The sequence below is a fragment of the Delphinus delphis genome, chromosome X (genome assembly GCF_949987515.2).
Source record: "Delphinus delphis chromosome X, mDelDel1.2, whole genome shotgun sequence".
NCBI lineage: Eukaryota > Metazoa > Chordata > Mammalia > Artiodactyla > Delphinidae > Delphinus > Delphinus delphis.
In genome coordinates this window covers 53,340,805-53,365,035 of record NC_082704.1, presented here as the reverse complement: position 1 = coordinate 53,365,035, position 24,231 = coordinate 53,340,805, and the positions used below count along the sequence as shown (strand labels likewise).

Here is a 24,231-nt window from a genome sequence, read left to right as displayed (position 1 = left end):
AAAGAGCATGATAAGGAAGTGTTTATACTGGCATGGAGCCAGGATGAAGTATTCGTTTTCAAGTTTTGGTTCCTGAGAGAAGACATGTCTTCTAACCTAATGAGCTTAGAAAAACACTGCTCTCTTCCTTCAGCTGTAGACTTAAAATACTGTTACTACATTCCCTAGTGGAGTGTGTGTTTTTAGTCATGGGTAAGCAACAGTTTCTTATGTTTCTGGAATTGTTCAAGTTTTCAAGCAAATATTTCTATAAAGACACTCATATTTTCAGTTATTTTATGAAAATAACTACAAACGTGCATGAGGGGACAGATGACAAGATGTTTTCCCTTAATGAACCACCATCAAATTTTCCATAAGAACCCCAAAATAGATCATAATGAATTCCCTGTTACAAATTCTCCTAGGACAAAGTGGCACATTTTAAAAGTGGGTTGCCAGGAAATGAAATCTGGCAGGGGATGGGGTGAGTGGGATCTAGAAGGAAGTGAATTTAAACACTTTGCTTTTGCTCACTTGCTTGGATTTAAAGGCTGAAGCTACTGTACTTCAGTTAGGAAGGAGCTGGGTTAGATATTTGCAAGTCCAGGCAGGAGGGCTGGGAGTGTGCAAATCTAGCAGCTGGAGTGTGTTGTGGTAGCTGCTTTCCTGTGCTAAGCTGATTTACTTGTTTAAGGTCTGACCTCATCATCCTGTCTGTATGGGTTCCCACCTACACTGTTAGCTGCAGCTTTCTGCTTCAGCTGGAAAGCTAGAAGTATTCACAGTATACCACAGACAGCGGGGGAGGGGAGAGCAAGAAAGACTGCTCTCGGCACTTATGCTTTTGTTAGTCCTACAGAAGAGGCAGAGAAACAAGAGATAACAAAGGCTGTTTCCTTTCTGTGAGAGAAGGCTTTTGTCTTTCCTCCTGCAACGATGTCAGTGTCTGGCAAGAAAGAGTTTGATGTGAAACAGATCTTAAGACTACGCTGGAGGTGGTTTAGTCATCCTTCTCAAGGTTCGCCCAACACTGGAAACTGCCTTCAGCAGGAAGGATATGAGCATAGAGGGACCCCGGTTCAGGGCAGGTTGAAGAACCACTCTCGGGACAGAAATGGACTGAAGAAAAGCAATAGTCCTGTCCACCACAACATACTGACACCAGTGCCAGGATCGGCCCCTTCCCATCAAAGAGCCCTTCAGAATTGGCACCCACAAAACCTGATAGAACATCTTCGAGCAAATGAAGATACTCCTAAAGCAGTTCCAGAGGAGAATTTGTTCAAAGAAGCTTGTGAGAAACACTCACAAGATTTGGAGATGATGGCTGATGACAATACAGAAGATTCAACAGCAAGGTAGGAGTTTTCGAAAACATAACAACAAAGTCATAGCTTAGGTTAACTTATCCTCTAAAACTCTCATTTAATGTTTAAATAAAAGTGTTATAATAATCTCTGAATTTGTATGCAGCCAATCAGGGTCTCCAAGTAACCCCCTCCTCTAAGTCTATAAAGGAAAATAGTAATAATACATTCATTTTGATAATTAATGGGATATATGCTTTACAGTTGTGAGTTTACTTTTCCTATTCCATTCCAATTCCATTAAGAATACTGTTTCAGTTCTAAGAGATGTTTATTATAATTGCTAATTTTCTGTATATATCCTCTATGGCTTGAATGTTCAAATAGTTATGATTTTTTGTACAAGTGTGATGAATTATATAGAACTCTTTCTGACTTTGTCAGGCCAACTCTGACAAAATAAAAGCTCTGACTGCTCAGCACATCCTTATCTATTCCTTAGTACGTGGTTGCTATACTGACGCTTGATAAATGTTATCTTTATGTGAGAGTACAGAACAGTTTCCTTTGGCATTTGAGATTTCTTTCAAGTTGTGTTAGTTTCATAGCTAGCTTGCAATTATGAAAATATTTTGCATAAAGCAAGTAATGAAATGTTGCTTACAGCAGTGAGATCTTAAAGTAGGAAATGGAACATGTCAGGTGTTTCAGAATATTAAAATTGCATAAGAAGTGATAATAAAGTATAGTTTAAGTATAGCTCATAAAATATTTGACTTTATTTTTCTGTCCACCAGAATTATTTGAGTGGAAGGAAATTATGTTCCCTCCTCTAATATTGTCTAACATAACTTAATCTAGTAGATCTTTACTTTTTTTTTTCTTGTTTCATTATCAGATTTTATTTCCCCAACATGTTGTAGACACAATTAACACAATTAATTTTGGTAATGTAATTAAAGTGTAAATGAGCTACAGAAAAAGGTATTTTTGAAATGTCTTAAATTTTATAGCAGTTCAACATGAAGGTATGCTAACTTATTTAGAAATCTGGGTATTTGGTATACTGTGTCTCTACATAAGTTTAGAGGAGAAGGACTGGCAAATTTGCTTCTAGATATGTTTTTGCAATATATCTACCTGACAGTTCCTTGCTTCCATAATTTTAAAACATAATCAATAGAAAAAACAGCATAACAACATTATGGCAAAAGACAAAGCAACTGTGCAAAATGATACCTTTATACGAACTCAGTCTTTCTGTATGAAATGTAAATAATGAAATGATGTTTTGAAATGAATTTAAGTATAATAATAGATTGTGATACAGATGTCTTAAGAAATAAAATGTGTATGTAAGAATTTTCCTAAATATTTTTGTGATTACTCCAGAAAATACTGTATAACTTTTGGGATTGCAGGTTGTATTTAGTACAAATACTTGGATTTCAAAGTAATATATAATCTATGCTTTAGATTCAGCAGGTTTTCAAATTATTTCCCCTCACCATGGACAACAATTTTAAAAACTGCTGAATTTGGAAGTTAATATTAAGCACATTTGACTCTGTTGTAGAATAATTTAAATTATCCACTGTGACTTCCTGACAAAATTCTTTGAGGATCCCTAAACTGATTTTCCAGCATGAGAATATATTTACAATAAATTAGTTGCTAAATGAAAATGCCAGATAAAATGTCGAATATAAATTGTCACCAAGTAATATTTTTTAATATATTTTTCTTTTTATTTTATTCTTGATAGTGTTCATGTTCTAAAAAATTTTCTCTTAAATATCATATGGTTACAGTGGAAAGTTAATATTTTCTTAAAATAAATACAGGAAGTGGTTTTATAGATGTGCCAAGGATATTTTAAGCAGAAGAGAAGGGGTAAATTGAGGACCTTATTAATTGAAATATGATGGTTTATTAATCTATCATTACCCATTCTGAATTGTTTCATCTTGGGTAAAGAGAGTTTGATAAGGAACTCTTTTATGCCCCATTTTCCTAATGCCTCTCTTTTTCAACAAAATTGAGAAGCAGGAGAAAAAAATCCTGCGAAGTTGGCAGCAACCTGTTATCCCCTCAATAGAAGTCTTGTGGTTAAAAAACAAACAAACAAACAAAAATGGCAGTCAGTGTGGAGAACACAAGATGGGCTCTAACACTTGGGGCAAAATAAAGGTCTTTAAGCCATCCTGCTTCCTACAAATATTGCAGGGGATTAATAGAGAATGGACTAAATTACTAACATGTAATATAGTTGAATAAACTACCATTACTACTAAAACAGATAGTAAAGCCAAGGTATTAAGTTATATTAATATGTTTTTGTGGAATTTAAAAACCTCAATACATTCCTATGTAATTGAAGTATAGTATGTACTTCATTTATGAGCAACTCTGTATCACGATCCCACACCGTGAGTATGCACATATCAGTATGCCTGGGCTCAATTATCATTTTCTTTTTGTCCTAGTTATCTACGAACTCTGCATCTTTGCTTCCCCATAATGACCTTGCTCAATGTCCTTTATTTTCTTTATTTCATCCCTAGAATTCCAAAAATCAGAATATTTTAAGTGTATTATGATTATGCCTTTATATTACAGAATATTTAGTTATAAGATTATATATATATGTATATATATATATATAATATATATTTTAACTGCTCATAAAGAGATGATGCCTAAGTACCCAGGTGTATAAAGTGGTAAACTGCATTTGCCAAGACAAATGCGGTTATCTCCTCATTGCGCTTGAGAACATTAAATAAAATGCTGATGATATGTGTATGGGCCCAGAACAACATGCCCCAGTGCAAAGCTGGAGATTCACAGGGGTGTTTAGTTTTAAGGAATTAGCAGGAATGGGGATAATACCCTCATACTACCTGTTGGGGCTTTTGGTTTTTGCATAAATTACTAATTGTATGATATATGATTTTGTATATCTTTTCCAGTATTGCAGTGTTAGACAAGACTCCAAATTCCCTCCATTTGAGACCTTTTCAGTTTTCAAGTGAGCTTGCCTAGAAAAAAAAAAAAAGAGCAGCTGGCACTATATACTTTGATATCCCGAAGAAGGGGGGATTGGATGAATAAGACCTAGAATTAATTAATAATTCATTCCACAAATATTGAGCACCATTGGGTGTCAGGCACACTTCTAGGCACTGGGGATAAAACAGGATCAAAACAGAGAACCTGTTTTCATAGAGTATACATTCTAATGGGGAGAGAGAGATAATAAAAATAAACCAAAATGTAGTACTTAAATGGTTGTAAGTACTATGAAGAAAAAATAATTAGAGGGAATAGAGTGAAGAAGGGATACTCCTTCATATAGGGAAGGCCTTTCTGATGAGGTAACATTTGAGCAGAGATCTAAATGAAGTGAAGCCATCTAAATGAAGAGACAGCCATGAGGGTGTCTGACTCAAAAATTCAAACAAATGAGAGGTTACTGCTGCTGTGCTACAGGGGAGCCCCTAACCACCATCCATATTTTTTCTGTTTACATCAATGCCACATGTCCCCACACAGTCCATTGATTAATGTTCCAAACACCCTTAACTGGTGAATTCAAAAATATGTCCAGACTTGTTGTTACTATAGTGACTTTAAGATCACATGCATATTCCATGGTCACAGAGGAGACTTTCCAGCCATCCTGTTAACCATGGTGTCATTTTGTCCTCTGAGGTTCTGGCTATGCAGCCAGCAGACCATATGCCTCATGTACAGTGGCCCCTGTGTCCTTTGTGAAAATGGACACATGATGGTGTATTTGCTTTCTTAACAAAACAATTCAGATAAGGCCAAATGTATTGTGCGTCTTCATCCTCAACACAGATCCATCTGTGATATGGAATATGCTTGGGAAATATTTATGCATAAGAGAAATCTTAAATAATGAAGTTTATTGTAATATCTTTTCTCATAAAGTAGGAAGTAAGGTACCTGGTTATTTACAGGGAGCACTTTCCAGGAAGACAGAACAGCAATTTCAAGAGCCCTGAGATGGGAGTGTGCTTGATATGTTTAAACACAAGGAGGCTAGTGCAGCTGGAGTAGGGTTTTTAAAGGGGAGAGTGGTAGCAGATGATTTTGGAAAGTGGTAGCAGATGATTTTGGAAAAGTAACAGTAATAATACAACATTAAAAATAATAAGTACCTTTTGTAAACCTTTACCATGTTCCAGGCACTAAATATTTTACATATATTTTCTCATGTTCCCAAGGAAAATTTTTGAATGTAAAGGTAACATTCACATCTTTCTCTGGGTATTATTTTGTTGGATATCTGTTGTGGTTTTTGCTTATCTTCTTACAAGGCAAAAATAATGTGGCCTTCTAAAGTTCAGAACTAGGCCTGTGTTACTTAATTTCACACTGCATTATTCAGTAGAAACTGTTACTTCAAAGGAAAGAATAAGGAGCTAACTACAGGTTTATTGTTGTTTATAGAAAATTTAAGGTTAAATCCTTTTGTCGATGGGTTAAAATGTACCATATAAAACTACATAAGTTATTCAATTGCTTTAATAAATTTAGAATATTTTAACACATAATTTAAACTTAGTGCAATGATTCCTAACATTCCTAATTCCTAATGAACTTATGTTGGTTGATTTTAAATCCTTGCTACTCACAGCCTCTTTCCTGAGAGTGAGGTACCATGGTCCTCACGACTCATTCTTAACATTGTGGTATTGCATATATATTTAAGCTAACATTAATTAAAATATAATTAATATTTGAGAAAATTGGGACTCCTTTCCATCTAGGCATCTGGCAATATGTTAGGGTCATGTTTCTTTAAGTATTATGATTAAGCACCTATAGTTATTTCTGGTATTTGAAAGACAAGAATCATTTTTCTTCTGCATTTGGAAATATAAATAAAGAACTTAAAGTATGTGGTACTACTTAATATGTGACTTCAGGAGCAGCATATTAATTGCATTGACCTGTTACACATTGCTTAAATATTCAATCACTTAGTACATTAAAATTTATTTTTTAAACTTGTATATCTCCTTTCTGATTTTTGTAAGACATCTGCCCCTTAATACTAATCTTTTTGATTTCTTTCCTATGACCTTGTAAGTAAAAATAGTTTCAATGCTATATATATACACACATGCACATACATACACACATATGTATACATGTATATGTGTGTATGTGTATATGTATATCAGTGTGAAATTCTTATATTTGAAGGAGATGAAAAACTAAAATTGAGGTGGAGGACTGGGGAACACTGGATCCTTAATAAAGAAACATAAGTCAGTATTCTGCAAGATGAATCTGGAATATCTTGTGCCATAAAGTAGAAAGTCCTCAAAAAAGTAATCATGGGGGTATGTCAAAGGGACACAGAAGCCAACTGAAAAAGCTCCTAATGGCCAAAGCTGGAACAATATTAGCAAACAAACAAAAAAAAGTATTATAAACCTAAGTAAAAAATAAAAATTTAAGTCTGTATTGATATAAATCAATGTTTAAATAAATAAGACAGAAAAAACAAATCTCTGGTGCAGAAGAATTCCAAATAATTTATGTACATACTCTGTCCTCAAGGAGGTGGAGCTGAACACTGTACCTTAAGTGTGGGCTGCACATAGTGACTTCTTTTCGGAGAGTGAGTATAGCATGGAAGCGTGGTGGGGGAAGAGTACATTTACAGTGGAGAAACATGAAGAATACTCTCAGCCAGGTAATCAAGGTTAACATCAAAACTGCTCAGCAGTGTTGACAGTATATATACTTGGTATGGTGTGATGAGAATGGCACTTTACTTCTGTCTTCTACCTCCATAAAACCCATCGTCCCCATCCCAATCTAATCATGAGAAAAACATCAGACAAATCCAAATAGGAGGACATTTTTCAAAATGCTTGGTGTTTAATCTTCAAGCTGTAAATGTCATCAAAAACAATGAAAATCTGAGAAACTGTCACAACCAAGAAGTGCCTAAGAATACATGATGAATAAATGTGATATGGAAAAGAAAAAGGACTTTAGGTAAAAACTGAGGACATCTGAATAAAGAATGGACTTTAATTAATAATGATGTATCAAAACTGGTCAATTAATGGTAACAAATATGCCAGACTAGTGTAAGATATTGATAATAGGGAAAATTGGATGTGGGGTTTATAGGAACTCCCTATACTATCATTACACTATCACAATTTTTCTTTAAAAATGTACAATATTTTAGCAAAGACTATCTTAGTAAATAGATTTAGTAAATCAATGCTGGAAGACCACCCAATTTTAAGAATTGAGTACATGTTGTTATTTGTTAGTTTTGTTTATTTTTGTTCTTTGGCAGCTGAATAGAAGGATACCAAATCAAAATCAGTGGGCTGAAAAAAAAAATTAGTGGGCTGTTATCTCCTCCATGCAAAAATCTTATACATTAGCAACAAGATTTTATCCTAAGGGCAATCTTAGGGAAATCAGTTAAAGTTCTGTTAACAACTAAACATTACATGCAATTTCAATTCTTATCCCCATGATATTGATTCTATCATTTGGCTTGGACCAACTTTTAAGGGCATAGCAATTAATAAAGTCATAGTTGGGTATAAATAAACTCATTTTTATTTAATCACTCCAGAACACCATGGTTACTAATGAAGTGGTATATATTTATTGGAGCTTTCAAATGAAAATATGGCCTGCCACATTTTTTCTATTTCTTCATATTACTGTCTGTGGTTTATCTCTTAGGAGGAAACAATGGCACATATAAAACAAGCTTCTTTATATAAAAATCTGTATTACTCCATGCTAAAATGAAAAATACAGCCATTGAGTATATTTTATTCATGGTGATTCCATTCCATTAAGATTACAATTTCACTAAAGAGAATGGACAATATGTATCCCAGTGGTTGAGAAATAAGATTTTGTAAATAGACTTAAAAATAACTATCTAAGAGAATGTAACTAAAAGTGAGAAAATCAAAATCAAATAGTTTTCATTATCTGATGTTTTAGGATGGAAAAAGTATTACTGAAATTTTATTCAACATATGTTTTTACTCTGAAAACATTGTAAAATAATTATTTCCCAAATCAATATATAGATATAATACTTACATATCACTAGCATTTGCACTGGAGGAGAGCAATACTAGCAATTATGTTTATTGAAACTATCAGAAGTGAATGCTTTTTTACTCCTGGTTAACTTTTCTTAACCTGTTACTGTTAGTCGAAGTGGCTTGTCCTTTTCATGCTTTTAAATGCTATTGTACAGAATGTAAACTTGTTGCCCTTCTTACACACTGTGTATTGCTATTGCTTCTTCAGGAGCCATACTATACACCTTACAAGTGTTTTTGGCAGGTCTTTAACATGTGATGGGTTCTTGGTTATTTCACTTTCAGCTCACTCAATAGAAGCTAACTGTTAAGTCTTTTGTCCACATTTTCCCTGTATAACTGGATTGCTTCAACACAGTGGCATTTAGATGTCCTTTTCTGGCTAATGTTGATTGCATTGTCTATAACAATACTAATAAACAATTGCAACAGACTGTCACATAACACTTTAGGCAACTCTTTAATTTAGTCTGAATTCTGTTGTAACATTCAACAAGCCAATTGCTTAAATAAGATGTTGATATTCATTTGTTTCTGCCATGCAACAAGTGTTTATTGAATTCCAATTGTATGCATTATGTTTTCTTAGGCACTTTAAAGATGAAAGATAAATAATAGATGTTGATTCCCACTTGAGACTTAAAATACTGTTGGGGAGCTAAAGTGCATCTACTTGGAAGGTTTATGGCAATAAAAAAAAGAGTGTATTGCAAAAACAGTTTAAGTTGCTTGGTCATTGAAACTGCTAGGCATTCAAAGACAAGAAATAATTCTTCTGACCAGAGCAATCTTAGAATGTTTCATGGAGGAGCATGATTTGAGACCAATTTTAAGGATGGATAGCGTTTTGATACAGATATGGGGAAGAATGAATTCTAGGTAGGAGGACAAACACAGTACCTTGAAAAAGGCACTGAAACATAGAAATTTAAGGTGTGCTCAAATGACAGATTTCAGTTTGGCTGAAGTGAATGATATACATTGGAGAATAGTACAAAGTTAAGCAAAAAAGGAAGGTCAGGCATAGATCATGGAAGATCTTAAAAGACAGATAAGGACTATCTGGACTTTATCTTAGAGGTCTGGGTTTTTTAACGTCCAAGAAGTTATTCAAATATTTTGTGTCTACGGGCTTCCCTGGTGGCGCAGTGGTTGAGAGTCCACCTGCCGATGCAGGGGACATGGGTTCATGCCCCGGTCTGGGAAGATCCCAAATGCCGCGGAGCGGCTGGGCCCGTGAGCCATGGCCGCTGAGCCTGCGCGTCCGGAGCCTGTGCTCCACAACGGAAGAGGCCACAACAGTGAGAGGCCCGCGTACCGAAAAAAAGAAAAATATTTTGTGTCTGTGAGTAATTTTAGGGAGAAGTTCCACTTGCTTTCCTCAGATTCTCCAACATTCCATTACACAGGAAAAACAAAGTAATGAATGGTAGCAAAGAAAGCATGTTAATATATATAATGCTTTAAGGGAAAAAATGTGGTGAGAAAAAATAGAAAATATAGGACTTGACATGTGGAATATCCATTTAGGATGTTTAGATTTTAAAAAGTATGATGCTTTTTTTTTTTTCAAGGTCTAGTTGAATGGTATTCCAGGACTCTGAGCAGTTCACTAAACATTTGAATAAGTGATTTTTAATTTTCAAAAATATCTTTTTAGCTTTAGTTTTATTGTGGCAAGAATACTTAAATTGAGTTCTATCCTCTCAACAAAATTTTAAGTACACAATAGAGTATAGACACAAAGTTGTAGAGCAGATCTCTAGAACCTATTCAAGTTGTATAATTGAAACTCCATCCATTCAACAACAACTCTCCATTTCCCACTCCCCCCCAGTCACCGGAAACCACCATTCTACTCTCTGTTTTTATGAGTTGGATTATTTTATGTACTTTATATAAATGAAATAATACAGCTTTTGTCCTTCTGTGACTGGCTTATTTCACTTAGCATGATGCCCTCCAGGTTCACCGATGTTGTCGTATAAGGCAGGATTTCTCTAAGGCGAATAATACTCTATTGTATGTATATACCACATTGTCTTTATGCATCCATCTGTTAATGGAAACTTAGGCTGTTTCCATGTCTTGGATACTGTGACTAATGATGCAATGAACATGGCAGTGAAAATATCTCCTCAAGAAACTGATTTCAATTTTTTTAATGATATATATCAAGAAGTGTGATTGCTGAATCCTGTGGTAGTTCTATTTTTAAGTTTTTGGGGATGTTCCAAACTGATTTCCTTCGCAGCTGCACCATTTTACATTCCCATCAACATATAACAAAGGTTCTGATTTCTCCACATCCTCGCCAGCACTTGTTATCATTTGTTTTTTTGTTGTTGTTGTGTTTATAATAGTATTTTTAACAGATTTGAGATGATATCTCACTGTGGGTTTGATTTGTATTTCCCTGATGATTAGTGATGTTGAGTACCTTTTTATATACCTGTTGGCCATTTGTATGTCTTCTTTGAAGAAGTGTCTATTTCTTTGCCCATTTTTAAATCAGATTATTTGTTTCTTTGCTATTGACTTGTGTGAGTCCCTTACATATTTTAGATATTAACCCTTATCAGATAGATGGTTTATAAATATTTTCTTCCATTCCATAGGTTGCCTTTTGAGTATTGATTGTTTCCTTTGTTATTTTCCTTTTGAGTATTGATTGTTTCCTTTGCTATTTTATGTACTTTTAGTTTGATGTATTCCCACTAGTCTATTTTCATTTTTGTTGCTTGTGCTTTGGTATTATATCCAAGAAATTATTGCCAAGACCAATGTCTTGAAGCTTTTTCCCCATGTTTTCTGCTAGGAGTTTTATGGTTTCAGGTTTTCATTAAAATCTTTAATCCATTGTGAGTTGATTTTTGTATATGCCATAAGGTTCAATTTCATTATTCCTAAGGGTTTTATTCTTCTTGACACTTTTGTAAATGGAATAGTTTTCTTAATTTCCTTTTTAGGTAGGTCGTTGTTGGTGTAGAAACAGAAAGGATTTTAAATGTTTATTTTGTATCCTGCAACTTTACTGAATTTGTTGATTAGTTCTACCAGCTTTTTTGGGGAGTCTTTAGGGTTATCTACATATAAGAGCATGTTGTCTGCAAACACAGATAATTTTTCTTCTTCCCTTCTGATTGGGATAACTTTTAGTTATCTTCTTAAATGCTCTGGCTAGGACTTCCAGTATTATGTTGGTTGTAATGGAGTGTGGGAGGCAGATAATTTTCAGAGATGCTAGTTTAATGAGCTATACCTGGGGCAATTCTCTTTCTTGTTAGTGCAAATAGGATCTTGGACTTCACTGTGCCCAAAAATAATCTGGGGAGCTTGTTAAAAATGTAGTTACTCAGTATCCACTACCAGAGAATTTAACTTATTAGTTTTGAGGTGAGATTTAGGAATCTGAATTTTTAACAAACTTCTGAACCAAACTTTAAAAAACACTTCGTCAGCTCCTGCAAGCCTAATTTGTCAGGATTCCTACAGGATCCTAATACTTGATATATTTGTAAACATGCAATAAATAAAACAGCAAGGTCTCATATAAAGTATAATAGGTTATAAAGCATAATAATTGATTGTACTTTATATACAGAATAGTAAATACACTTGAATCTATGATTTACATTAAGTTCTCAAATATTGACCAAGAAAATGCTTTAAAAATAGTCAGCAGCATTAATTTAGCCTTTCATTCTTCCATGTGTAATGAACTTTATTAAGTTCTGTGAAAGGATGACAAAGGAATAAAAACATATATCTTACCCTTATGGAGTTTCCAGTTGGAATGGAAAAGCACACCCTCGCAATAAAAGTTTTAAAAGCAGTTACAAGGTAGCAACTCAGTTCAGCTCTCCTAGTGTTTAATATAGAAGCTACCCAGGATAATTAAGATGGAAGTAGGGTTAATGACTCAAGACGTGTTGAAATGCAAACATAGAAAGTTTAATCCAAGAATAGCAACAAATTTCAACCACATGGAAAATGTTCATTATTGTTAATTTTTCAACTCAGAAACAAAATAACCAATGACACTTTACCATCATCGTGGTCCGTCAACTCTCAGGTGAGGTATTTTGAAGGTTGTACAACGATTACTAATATAATGCTATATATACTATAGATACTTATTTTTTATTTATTTATTTTTTTGCGGCATGCGGGCCTCTCACTGTTGTGGCCTCTCCCGTTGCAGAGCACAGGCTCCGGACGCGCAGGCTCAGCGGCCAAGGCTCACATGCCCAGCCACTCCGCGGCACGTGAGATCTTCCCAGACTGGGACACGAACCCGTGTCCCCTGCATTGGCAGGCGGACTCTCAACCACTGTGCCACCAGGGAAGCCCTGGCTGATCTAAATAACTTGTCTTGCTTAAGGATAAAGCAAGTTTGATAGCAATTAGTGTACATCTTGCTAGTGTATCAAGATTGAGATGATTTTTATTTCTATATTAAAGAAATAAAAGTACATACATTTGAACTTGCCACATGTGATCAAAGCAAGTATATATACTATAATTATTTTCATAACTACTATATATATGAAGAAAAAGGAAATTTATGCTCTGAATTTTTTATCCCGTTTCTTTTGACTGAAGTTTATAAAAATTGCACATTTATAAATATCTTAGGATTTTGGTTAGAAAGGACTTTTAAAGAAATAGACAGGTGTGAGAAAAGGTTAAAACATAGAATAACTATAGCTAATTAGTGGCAAAACTGTAACTATAAGCCAAATTTCCTAAATCCTGGACTTTAACCGTGCTCTTCTCTTAATAGCATATTCAGCTACTTCCTTTAGATAAATTTATGGGTGTGCAATCATCATTATAGCTGATGTCTAAAAGTGCCTATGTTAGCCTGTTTACAGAATTTCTTACAAATAACTACATGCAATAATTTTTACACTTCACATCAGATAACTGCCACATCAAAGACATAAACTAGGACATTTTATATACCTTTTTTACCATAAAAAATAGTTAAATCATCTTATTCATTCTACTGTTTGCAGAAAATATCTAAAATATTCAGTCATTTTGAGAATAGATGTTTTGCTTTGTAAATTGTCTGTCACCACACAGGGGCTTCTCCATACACTCAGGAGTTCAAGAACAACACAATGACTATCTCTGGTCAAGGAATCATCTACTCTTTTGGCTTCTGCCCATAAGTAGTATGGGTAATCAAGAACTGAATGAGATCATATTTATGCTGTTATTCTTAAGTAGATCAATGTTGCAACTTTATTCAAAGATGAGGAGATAATTCAAATAACACTGACAGTTTCTCTGTAAGCTAACCAACAAATATACTAAAACAATTAGGCCCTATTTGCTTATTTTCCTCTCAGCAATATAAAACTGGTGATAAATATATCTATGTAAAACATTTAGGATAACCTTTAAAGTTATCCTGCAACTTTTTCTTCTTCAAGCCCAAAAAGTCTTAAAATCCCCTTTCTTCCCTGTAGATAATTTAGTTAGTCTTCTGTTGACAGCTATACATCTAGTAAGGGTCTGACTATCACAGAATTTTTTTTACTTTTGTGTTGAAAGAGGCTTGTAAAAATAAATGGATAAAAATTGCTGGTGGTACTCAAAGTTCTTTGCCATTAAAATGGGAAGAAAGGGTGCTTCCCTGGTGGTGCAGTGGTTGAGAGTCCGCCTGCCAATGCAGGGGACACGGGTTCGTGCCCCGGTCCGGGAAGATCCCACATGCCGTGGAGCAGCTGGACCTGTGAGCCATGGCCACTGAGTCTGCGCGTCCAGAGCCTGTGCTCTGCAACGGGAGAGGCCACAACAGTGAGAGGCCCGTGTACCGCAAAAAAAAAAAAAAAAAAAAAAAAAAAAAAAAGGGAAGAAAATACTGGCAAAAACATGAAAATTCATGAAACATCTGTTATTGCTTCCAGTCAAGTTTAAATAATAGTTATTTCCCCTTGCATAAAATTATTTCCTTTTATCCTTCCAGCATAGCATAGATTTTTACAGGTGCATGAGAATTCTAGTCATTGTTTAGCTAAAATATCAATCTGCCAAAAAGTGTGGAAAAGGCTTATATGTGGGGGATATATTTGGCAAAATTAATAAGTAGTGTTTCATTGTCTTTCATTTTGAATGAATAAACTGATAGTCTTTCTAAGGTTCTATTAAAGTAAAACAGTAGAGGATATCTGATTAAGTCATTCTTAAATAGCTTGGTCATCACATACTGTTAAAATATAATTTAAAGTTATTTGCAAAAGTTAGAATTTGAACATGTATATGTATTTTTTTTAATTTTACACTAAATCACATATATTAATTTATAGGTAAATAGAAACAGAATTTCTTTTGTTTGTTGAATGATGATTGCTTAATTCTGAAAATGTACCTAAGAAGCACTTATAAGCTAATGGACTATTAAACATTTTTAATGATTAAACCATTTGCATCTTTAGTATTGTTAAGGTTTTTCTTATTTTTTACTGATGTATGCAGTACCATTAGTGAAGTACACTGAAGGCTTTAAATCACAGGATACATGAAATGGTTTATTAATAGTAGTGAGAATGGTATACACTGTGACATCAGAACATACTCTATTTATTGAATTCAAGCCTGTTATTTAATTTTTTGATTTGTAAATTATATTTATGTTGAGAAACATCTTAATCACTCATCTATGCTACCACTGTTACAGTGTTATTTCCCAGAAGGCTTGCTTTGACCTTTGTGTGCAATCAAAATAAATAAAACTCATTATATCTAGTACAATAATATCTCTTCTCCTCCCTACCTCCATCCCCCCAGAAAGAAGAATGGCTCTTGAATTTATAATAAGTGTTCAGATCACTAAGAGAGCCATTAAGGTCAAGGTCATACCTACACTGCTGAAAAATAACCAAGTGAATATGTGTGTAAAAGAATAAACTAAAGATTTCAAGACATTTTCCCAGCTTTTTTGCTTTAGTTGATATGTTGGAACCAAGAGATCATTGACTTGGTACAAGTTGTCCTTCAAAAACACATCTCTTTGAGTACATCAAGAAGATGTAATAAAAGATAAGATAATTTTTGTTTATAATATTAATTTGAATTCTAAATAATATGTTCTCCAATGATTTTATTTTTTTATATTTTACATAGTTTTCTAGTTTTTCAACTTTAAATGGAAATTCTGGAATGACTCTGTGACTTTCATCTCAGAGGTCCCAAAATAGTATCCAGCCTACACACACACACACACACACACACACACACACACACACACACACACATACAATCTCTCTCTCTCTCTCTCTCTCTCTTTTCTCTCTCTTTCTCATACACACACATACACACACACACACACACTTCCTAGAAAAGGTCAAACTTTCAAAAACCATGCCCTCTTCTCAAGGTACAATTAAATAAATATGATTTGTTTTACTCATGAAATGCTTAAATAAATCTTAACTAGCTTAAATATCATACATGACCTTCAGATTTTACTCAAGTATTTTAAAAAAATTGTTCAATATCTATTTAATTATTTTTGTCAATAGCTATAAGTTCATTCTTCTCATTTAATGGAAACTAAGAGCACATGGCCAGAAAAGGGGGGACATGGGGAACTTTTATAATTATTTGGTTTTTAAAATTAATTCAGGTATTCTAAGAAGGGATTACAGAGTGCTACAGAATTCAACATGAATTAGGCGATTCTAATTTGAGCCTCAAACATGTTCTGGCTGATTATGTCAGGGTTGTATCAGGAACCAACCATGCCAAAATATCATGCCTACATAACTGGGTATGAACCATGAGTATTATTGATACTTATTTCTGGAAACTACTATATCTCACTAAAGTTTGCTAGGTATGGTAATTTAATTAGCAGAGCAAAAACATAAGTTAAAGTGACAGAATTGCCATTGAAAAAAAGTGGCAATTAAACTTTTAGAGGACTATTACTATAGTTAGAACATCTAGCTAAAAGATAAAATGATTTTTAGAAAATTCTACTTAGTAAATTCTACTCATACTGATCACCTTGGGAATTAATAATCTGAACTCATTTTATTTTATTTATTTAGATGTTTATTTTGTGGACACTTTCCAGAGTCTCAGGGTGAAATAGAAGGGAAAGCCTTAAATTCTGCCACAGTATATCACTCATGCGGTTTTGAGTATGAGCTTCACCTAGCTCTACATCCTTCATCCCCATTCGTTTGTCTTTCTCTACTTAAATTACAAGGAGTTATGTGAGAAAACTTGGAAGAAGAGAGATAACACTACGGATCCCAAAGCTGCACCTAATCTTGTATTTGAGCTGCTTCTCTTGCTGGACATTGTTGCCCAAACCTTTGACTTTCTCAGGTTTCATTAAAGAGCATAGACTCTTTAAGTACTAAAATAAAACAAATCACATGAGATGTTCATTTTACTTCCCTATTTTATAAATAATTATGGCTAAAATATGCATTAACATTTGAGAAGAGAGTACTGCACAGTAGATACAAGAAGTTGCCATTTTAATGAGATTAGATAATTCAAAAAGGACCAAGAATATGTAGGTTATAATCTGCATATCATATATGCAGTATAATATACAGTATATATATATATATATATATATATATATGTTCATATATTCTTAGAAGTGTTAAAACTTTGAGTCATTTTTGGTTTAGACTGTTTTCATGCTGGTTTCTCTGGAATCTTCTATTGAGGACTTATCATTATCCAGTATCTGCTGCATTTAATAGAAAGTAATAAAGAGGACATAAAACTATTTTTTCTCAATTAAAACTTTTTGTCATAATTTTTATTTAAATATAAATTTCTCCCCAGTATTTCCAGTTCCCTTTATGTCTCCTGCCTGTCTGGAAAGTAGCTTGATTCCTTCTGCTAAAACATCATATTCATGGCAATTTATGTTTTGCTTGAAGTGTCTGATTTTTACACTCAATGATTTTTTTTCTGGGATTCAGCAGTACTAAATGCCCTGTGTTTATGATTTTTTTTCATAATTTGCCATTTCTCTACAAAACATCCAAAATAATATGCGATTATAAAAATATACCTAGTTCATTTTCAAAGTGAACTGTGACTGAAAAGCACCAATATAAATTTGAAAATATTAGTTTCTTTAATCAATATCTATGAATTTTAAGCAGGCATCATTGAAAGGTCAGACCTGAGCTTGTACATAATAATACTCTCTCGCTGCTGTGCCAAATGCAAACGAGTTTTCCTCCTGTCTTTTGATATTCTCTATGCTGCTGGTTGCAAACATAGAGAATAATTGTTAATTGTTATGGACAGCAGACAAAGTGTGACTTTGTATTTATTGTTTGTTCTCCTTAGAAGAATCATTATTTTCATAGTCTACCACAGTTTGTATTTGATTTGCTCAAAATATCAGGCATCACTTATTTTGTAAAACCAATGGAAATGAAAAAGCACGCTAACAAAATGGCTAATACGGTGAAGAAAAAGTTAATTGTTATGAGCAATGGAATTTATCTTCAACTCATGTTAACAAACCTACAATGCTCATTGTTTTATGCAAAAAAAAAAGTATGGCTCCATAACCAACCCAAGTGTGCTTGTGTCCAGGGACATTTTCCTTCCACATCCTATATAGAAAAGCATGATCAGATTCACCCTGGAGTTAAAGTATCAAAATTCAAAGGCTAGTTCTGCAACTTTTTTGTGTTATGACCTCAAGTGAATTATTTAACCTCTCAGTTTCTCTTTGTGTTTAAAATGAGGAAAGTATATGCACCTATTTCATATGGTTGTGTGGAAGATTAATTGAGGCAATAAATATAAAGTCATTAAACAGTGTCTTACATGTAAGTATTCAATTAATGTTAACATTATCATTTTACATTTTGAACAAGTTTCATCATGCCTCATTCATCTTATGTGATAATGCTAATTGTTAAGCATACTATAGTTTCTTATAGGTGATAGAAACTGCCTCCTAATTATTTAGCCATTGCTTAATCATTCACTTAATTATTTTATAATAGGTATAAAAAGTCATTGCTATTTTACCAATTCTTTCATTTAATTTCTCATTTGAGGAGATTTCCACATATAATCTAGTCAATTACAAACAACCTTCTTGCATTCACTAAAGTGGATATCTGGAATGGTAATGTTTAGCAGGTAACATTATCTAGTAATCCAAGCAGTGGATGGAATTAAAGAAATTTAAAGATCCACTTTAATGCATCATTGTATTATTTGGATTGTGGTAAAATCAAACTAAAAATATAAGATAATAAAAACTTTTATGTCTGTTGATATTCTAGAAACGCATTGTGGGACATGAAAGCAATGAATGTTTTACAAGGGTAGGCAAACTCTCTGTAAAGAAACAAGGTAAATATTTTGGATTTTGCAGGCCATCCAGTCTCTGTTGCTACCACTTAACTCTGACTTTAGCTCAAAAGCAGCCTTAGAAAATATGTTAATGAATGAGTGCAACAGTGTTCCAATAAGAACATATTTATGAACATTGAATTTGGAATTGTATACAATTTTCTTGCATCCTTTTGATTCTGTTAACCAGTAAGAAAATGTAAAATCCATTTTTAGCTCACAGACCATACAAAACAGATGGCTGGTTGGATTTGGTACCATGGGCTATAGTTTGTCAACCCTTGTTCAAGAAGCACTTTGTGAGACATGAAGGGAATGTTGTCCACAACAGATAACCATGAAAATTCTGTCATGTTGACAGCCTTAGCAGAGATACTTTAAGCCTTGGACATTCCCACTAACTGAGTCTTGCTCTTTTTTCAGCAGTGTTTTGATTTGACACTCTATTTAGATTCAGTTTTGTATGTCAAGATGCTCTCACTACTATTAAACAAGCTAAAATGATCCAGACTGCACGTTTGTTACACTGATACAAAATGGTAAATGAAACTCAAGAAGGTGTATTTACTGTAAATTCCTCTCATGTCTGGAAAACAAAAGTCACATAAAAATAAAACTTCTTTTTACACTACTACTTCATTCATATGTCAATAGACATTTAGAATGCATAATGTATCCAAGTACCTTGACACAGAAAATGAGGTATAAAACAACTACTTTCCAGTTGCTTACATTCTAGTAGAGAACATAAATATGTATACCAATAACTGTAATGTAAGATGAAATGTAATATGTGCTATAATAGTAGCATATCCAATAAGCCATAGGTAACATTAGTATTTTGTGAAGTAAATAAGAAAAAAAAAATCCTTACAAAACTGTACCCTTAGTATTAAAAAACAACAACAGCTATATCCTTAGTCCCGGTATGTCAACTACTGATGCATTGTGTGTGGTGTGTGTGTGTGACATATTTATCCCTTTGGACAATAATTAGGTGACTAGTAGTTTCATAAAAAGCAGGTTATTTCTCTACATTAGGAAAATGTTCGTGTTAAGGTAAAGCCAGATACCTAAATGGAGTGTTGTTGACCAGATTTTGCTTTTAAGAGCCCAGTGACGATAATCTTTCAGTCTTGCTTCTGGACTCCTAATGGCAGTCCCATAAGTAGGCACTGTGTAATTTGAGGAGTACTAGAAAATACCTCAAGCTTGAAATATTCTGCCCTTATCCATCTTGCTAATTTCCACATTCTGGGGGAGATTACTTCCTCTTTTTCAAGGCAGTCATTGTAAATAGTCCTGGCTTTTCTGCTACTGGTTTTATAAGGATCATATTTATTGGCAGGTCTCTGATCCTGTTTTCCATATGTTGTTAGGTTAATTTTATCATAATCCAAATAAGTCAATCATGTATCAAAATGAATGCTTAAATTTATCATATTCCACCCACAGCTTAAATTACTAGAACATGTTACTTGTAAACAATATCATCCCAGAAATCCATTTTAGCAAATAAGAGAATATTTTAATTTAATTTAAACCTGAGATAGGGATGTATTTGGAAATACAATCGAAAAGACAGAAAAGAAACTTAATCAAGAAGAACAACTTCTAGAAATGACCACTACATTTTGAAAATTAGAAGCCTGTATTAAGAAACACTTAACATGGTGCTGGTATTGAAATGCGGATATTGTGCCTAGGTATCTTGACAAAGTTATTTACCTATAATGCACTGACAACCAAATTACAGAGACATGAATATGCATTTTTGTATGATTTTTCTAACAGAATTTTTTATAATCACACCATCAGAGTAAGATCAACTGGGCTTTTACTCAAGATCCATGTAAATCTTATGTAATACTACTGTTAATGTAGTGGTCACTTGTTTAAAAGAAAGCCTTTATTTACATTTAAAAATGTACAGGAAACAGCAAAAAGAAAAACAATCAACAAAATGAAAAATCAACCTACGGAAGATGGCAGAAGAGTAAGACGTGGAGATCACCTTCCTCCCCACTGATACATCAGAATTACATCAACACGTGGAACAACTCCTACAGAACACCTACTGAACACTGGCAGAACACCTCAGACCTTGCAAAAGGCAAGAAACTCCCCCACACCTGGGTAGGGCAAAAGAAAAAACAGAGACAAAAGAATAGGGACAGGATCTGCACCAGTGGGAGGGAGCTGTGAAGGAGGAAAGGTTTCCACACACTAGGAAGCCCCTTTGCATGCTGAGACTGTGGGTGGCGGAGGCGTGGAAGCATTGGAGCTGCGGAGGAGAGCACAGCCACAGGGGTGCAGAGGGCAAAGTGGAGAGATTCCCGCACAGAGGATCGGTGCCAACCAGCACTCACCAGCCCGAGAGGCTTCTTTGCTCACTCACCAGGACAGGCAGGGGCTGGGAGCTGAGGCTAGGGCTTCTGAGCTTAGATCCCAGGGAGAGGACTTGGGTTGGCGGTGTGAACACAGCCTGAAGGGGTTAGTGTGCCACGGCTAGCCAGGATGGAGTCCAGGAAAAGTCTGGAGCTGCCGAAGAGAAAAGAGACTTCTTCTTCCCTCTTTGTTTCCTGGTGCGCGAGGAGAGGGGATTAAGAGCACTGCTTAAATGACCTCCAGAGACAGGCGCGAGCCCCAGAGATGGGCATGAGATGCTAAGGCTGCTGCTGCTGCCACCAAGAAGCCTGTGTGCAAGCACAGGTCACTATCCACACCTCCCCTCCCGGGAGCCTGTGCAGCCTGTCACTGCCAGGGTCCTGTGATCCAGGGACAACTTCCCCGGGAGAACACACAGTGCCCCTCAGGCTGGTGCAACGTCATGCCGGCCTCTGCCACCGCAGGCTTGCCTCAAATCCGTACCCATCCCTCTCCCTGTCCTGAGTGACCCAGAGCCCCCGATTCAGCCACTCCTTTAACCCTGTCCTCTCTGAGCAAAGAACAGACGCCCTCAGGTGACCTACAGGCAGAGGCGGCGTCAAATCCAAAGCTGAACTCCGGGAGCTGTGCGAACAAAGAAGAGAAAGGGAAATTTCTCCCAGAAGCCTCAAGAGAAAAGGATTAAATCTCCATAATCAACTTGATGTACCCTGCATCTGTGGAATACCTGAATAGACAATGAATTGTCCCAAATTGAGGAGGTGGACTTTGAGAGCAAAGATATATATTTTCTTTCCCCTTTTTCTCTTTTTGTGTGTATGTGTAGGCTTCTGTGTGTGATTTTGTCTGTATAGCTTTGCTTTTACTCTTTGTCCTAGGATTCTGTCTGTCCATCTTTTGTATTTGTTTTTTATTACTTAAAACATTTTTTTCTTAATACTTATTTTTATTTTAATAACATTATTTTATTTTACTTTATTTTATTATATTTTATTTTATCTTCTTTCTTTCTTTCTAATTTTTCTCCCTTTTATTCTGAGCTGTGTGGATGAAAGGCTCTTGGTTCTCCAGCCAGGTGTAAGGGCTGTGCCTCTGAGGTGGGAGAGCCAAGTTCAGTCATCAGGGCTGTGTCTCCATGTAATATAAAATGGTGAAAGTCTCCCAGAGATCTCCATTTCAATGCCAAGACCAAGCTTCACTCAACGACCAGCAAGCTACAGTGCAAGACACCCTATGCCAAACAACTAGCAAGACAGGAGCACAACCCCATCCATTAGCAGACAGGGTGCATAAAATCATAATAAGGCCACAGACACCCCAAAACACACCACCAGACTTGGAACTGCCCACTAGAAAAACAAGATCCAGCCTTATCCAACAGAACACAGGCACTAGTCCCCTCCACCAGGAAGCCTACACAACCTAATGAACCAACCTCAGCCACTGGGGGAAGACACCAAAAACAACGGGAACTATGAACCTGCAGCCTGCGAAAGGAGATCACAAACATAGTAAGTTAAGCGAAATGAGAAGACAGAAAAACACACAGCAGATGAAGGAGCAAGACAAAATCAATGAGACTTAACAAATGAAGAGAAAATAGGCAGTCTACCTGAAGAAGAATTCAGAATAATGACAGTAAAGATGATCCAAAATCTTGGAAATAGAATAGAGACAATACAAGAAACGTTTAACAAAGAACTAAAAGAACTAAAGAGCAAACAAACTGTGATGAACAACACAATAAATGAAATAAAAAAATTCTCTAGAAGGGATCAATAACAGAATAACTGAGGGAGAAGAATGGATAAGTGACCTGGAAGATAAAATAGTGGAAATAATGACTGTAGAGCAGAATAAAGAAAAAAGAATGGAAATAATTGAGGACAGTCTCAGACTCCTCTGGGACAACATTAAATGCAGCAACATTTGAATTATAGGGGTCCCAGAAGAAGAAGAGAAAAAGAAAGGGACTGAGAAAATATTTGAAGAGATTATAGTTGAAAACTTCCTTAATATGGGAAAGGAAATAGTTAATCAAGTCCAGGAAGCACAAAGAATCCCATACAGGAAAAATCCAAGGAGAAACACAAGACACATATTAATAAAACTATCAAAAATTATATACAAAGAACAAATATTAAAAGCAGGAAGGGAAAAACAACAAATAACACAAAACAGAATCCCCATAAGGTTCACAGCTGATCTTTCAGCAGAAACTCTGCAAACCAGAAGGGCATGGCAGGACATATTTAAAGTGATGAAGGAGAAGAACCTACAACCAAGATTATTCTACCCAGCAGGATCTCATTCAGATTTGATGGAGAAATTAAAACCATTACAGACAAACAAAAGCTAAGAGAATTCATCACCACCAAACCAGCTTTACAACAAATGTTAAAGGCACTTCTCTAAGATGGAAATACAAGAGAAGGAAAAGATCTACAATAACAAATAAAAAAACAATTAAGAAACTGGTAATAGGAAAATACATGTTGATAATTACCTTAAATGTAAATGGATTAAATGCTCCCACCAAAAGACATATACTGGCTGAATGGATACACAAACAAGTCCCATATAAATGCTGTCTACATGAGACCCACTTCAGATCTAGGGACACATAGAGACTGAAAGGGAGGGGATGGAAAATGATATTCCATGCAAACGGAAATCAAAAGAAAGCTGGACTAGCAATTCTCATATCAGACAAAATAGACTTTAAAATAAAGAGTATTACAAGAGACAAAGAAGGACACTGCATAATGATCAAGGGATCAATCGAAGAAAAAGATATAACAATTGTAAATACTTATACACCCAAGATAGTAGAACCTCAATACATAAGGCAAATACTAACAGCCATAAAAGGGGAAATCAACAGTAACACAATCAGAGTTGCGGACATTAACACCCCAATTTCACCAATGGACAGATCATCCAAAATGAAAATAAATAAGGAAACACAAGCTTTAAATGATACATTAAACAAGATGGACATAATTGATATGTATAGGATATACCATCTAAAGACAACAGAATACACATTGTTCTCA

General features: G+C 34.9%; 1 protein-coding gene across 1 annotated transcript in view; it reads left to right on the top strand.

Moving 5' to 3' along the window:
• The first annotated feature begins 797 nt into the window (after positions 1 to 797).
• The window catches only part of KLHL4 (kelch like family member 4), a 113,378-nt gene continuing 89,944 nt past the window's right edge, over positions 798 to 24,231 (top strand). The window contains exon 1 of the mRNA XM_060002629.1: positions 798 to 1,340. Within this exon, the coding sequence (XP_059858612.1) occupies positions 919 to 1,340 (422 nt within the window). The 5' untranslated portion in view covers positions 798 to 918. The remainder of the gene's footprint in view (positions 1,341 to 24,231) is intronic.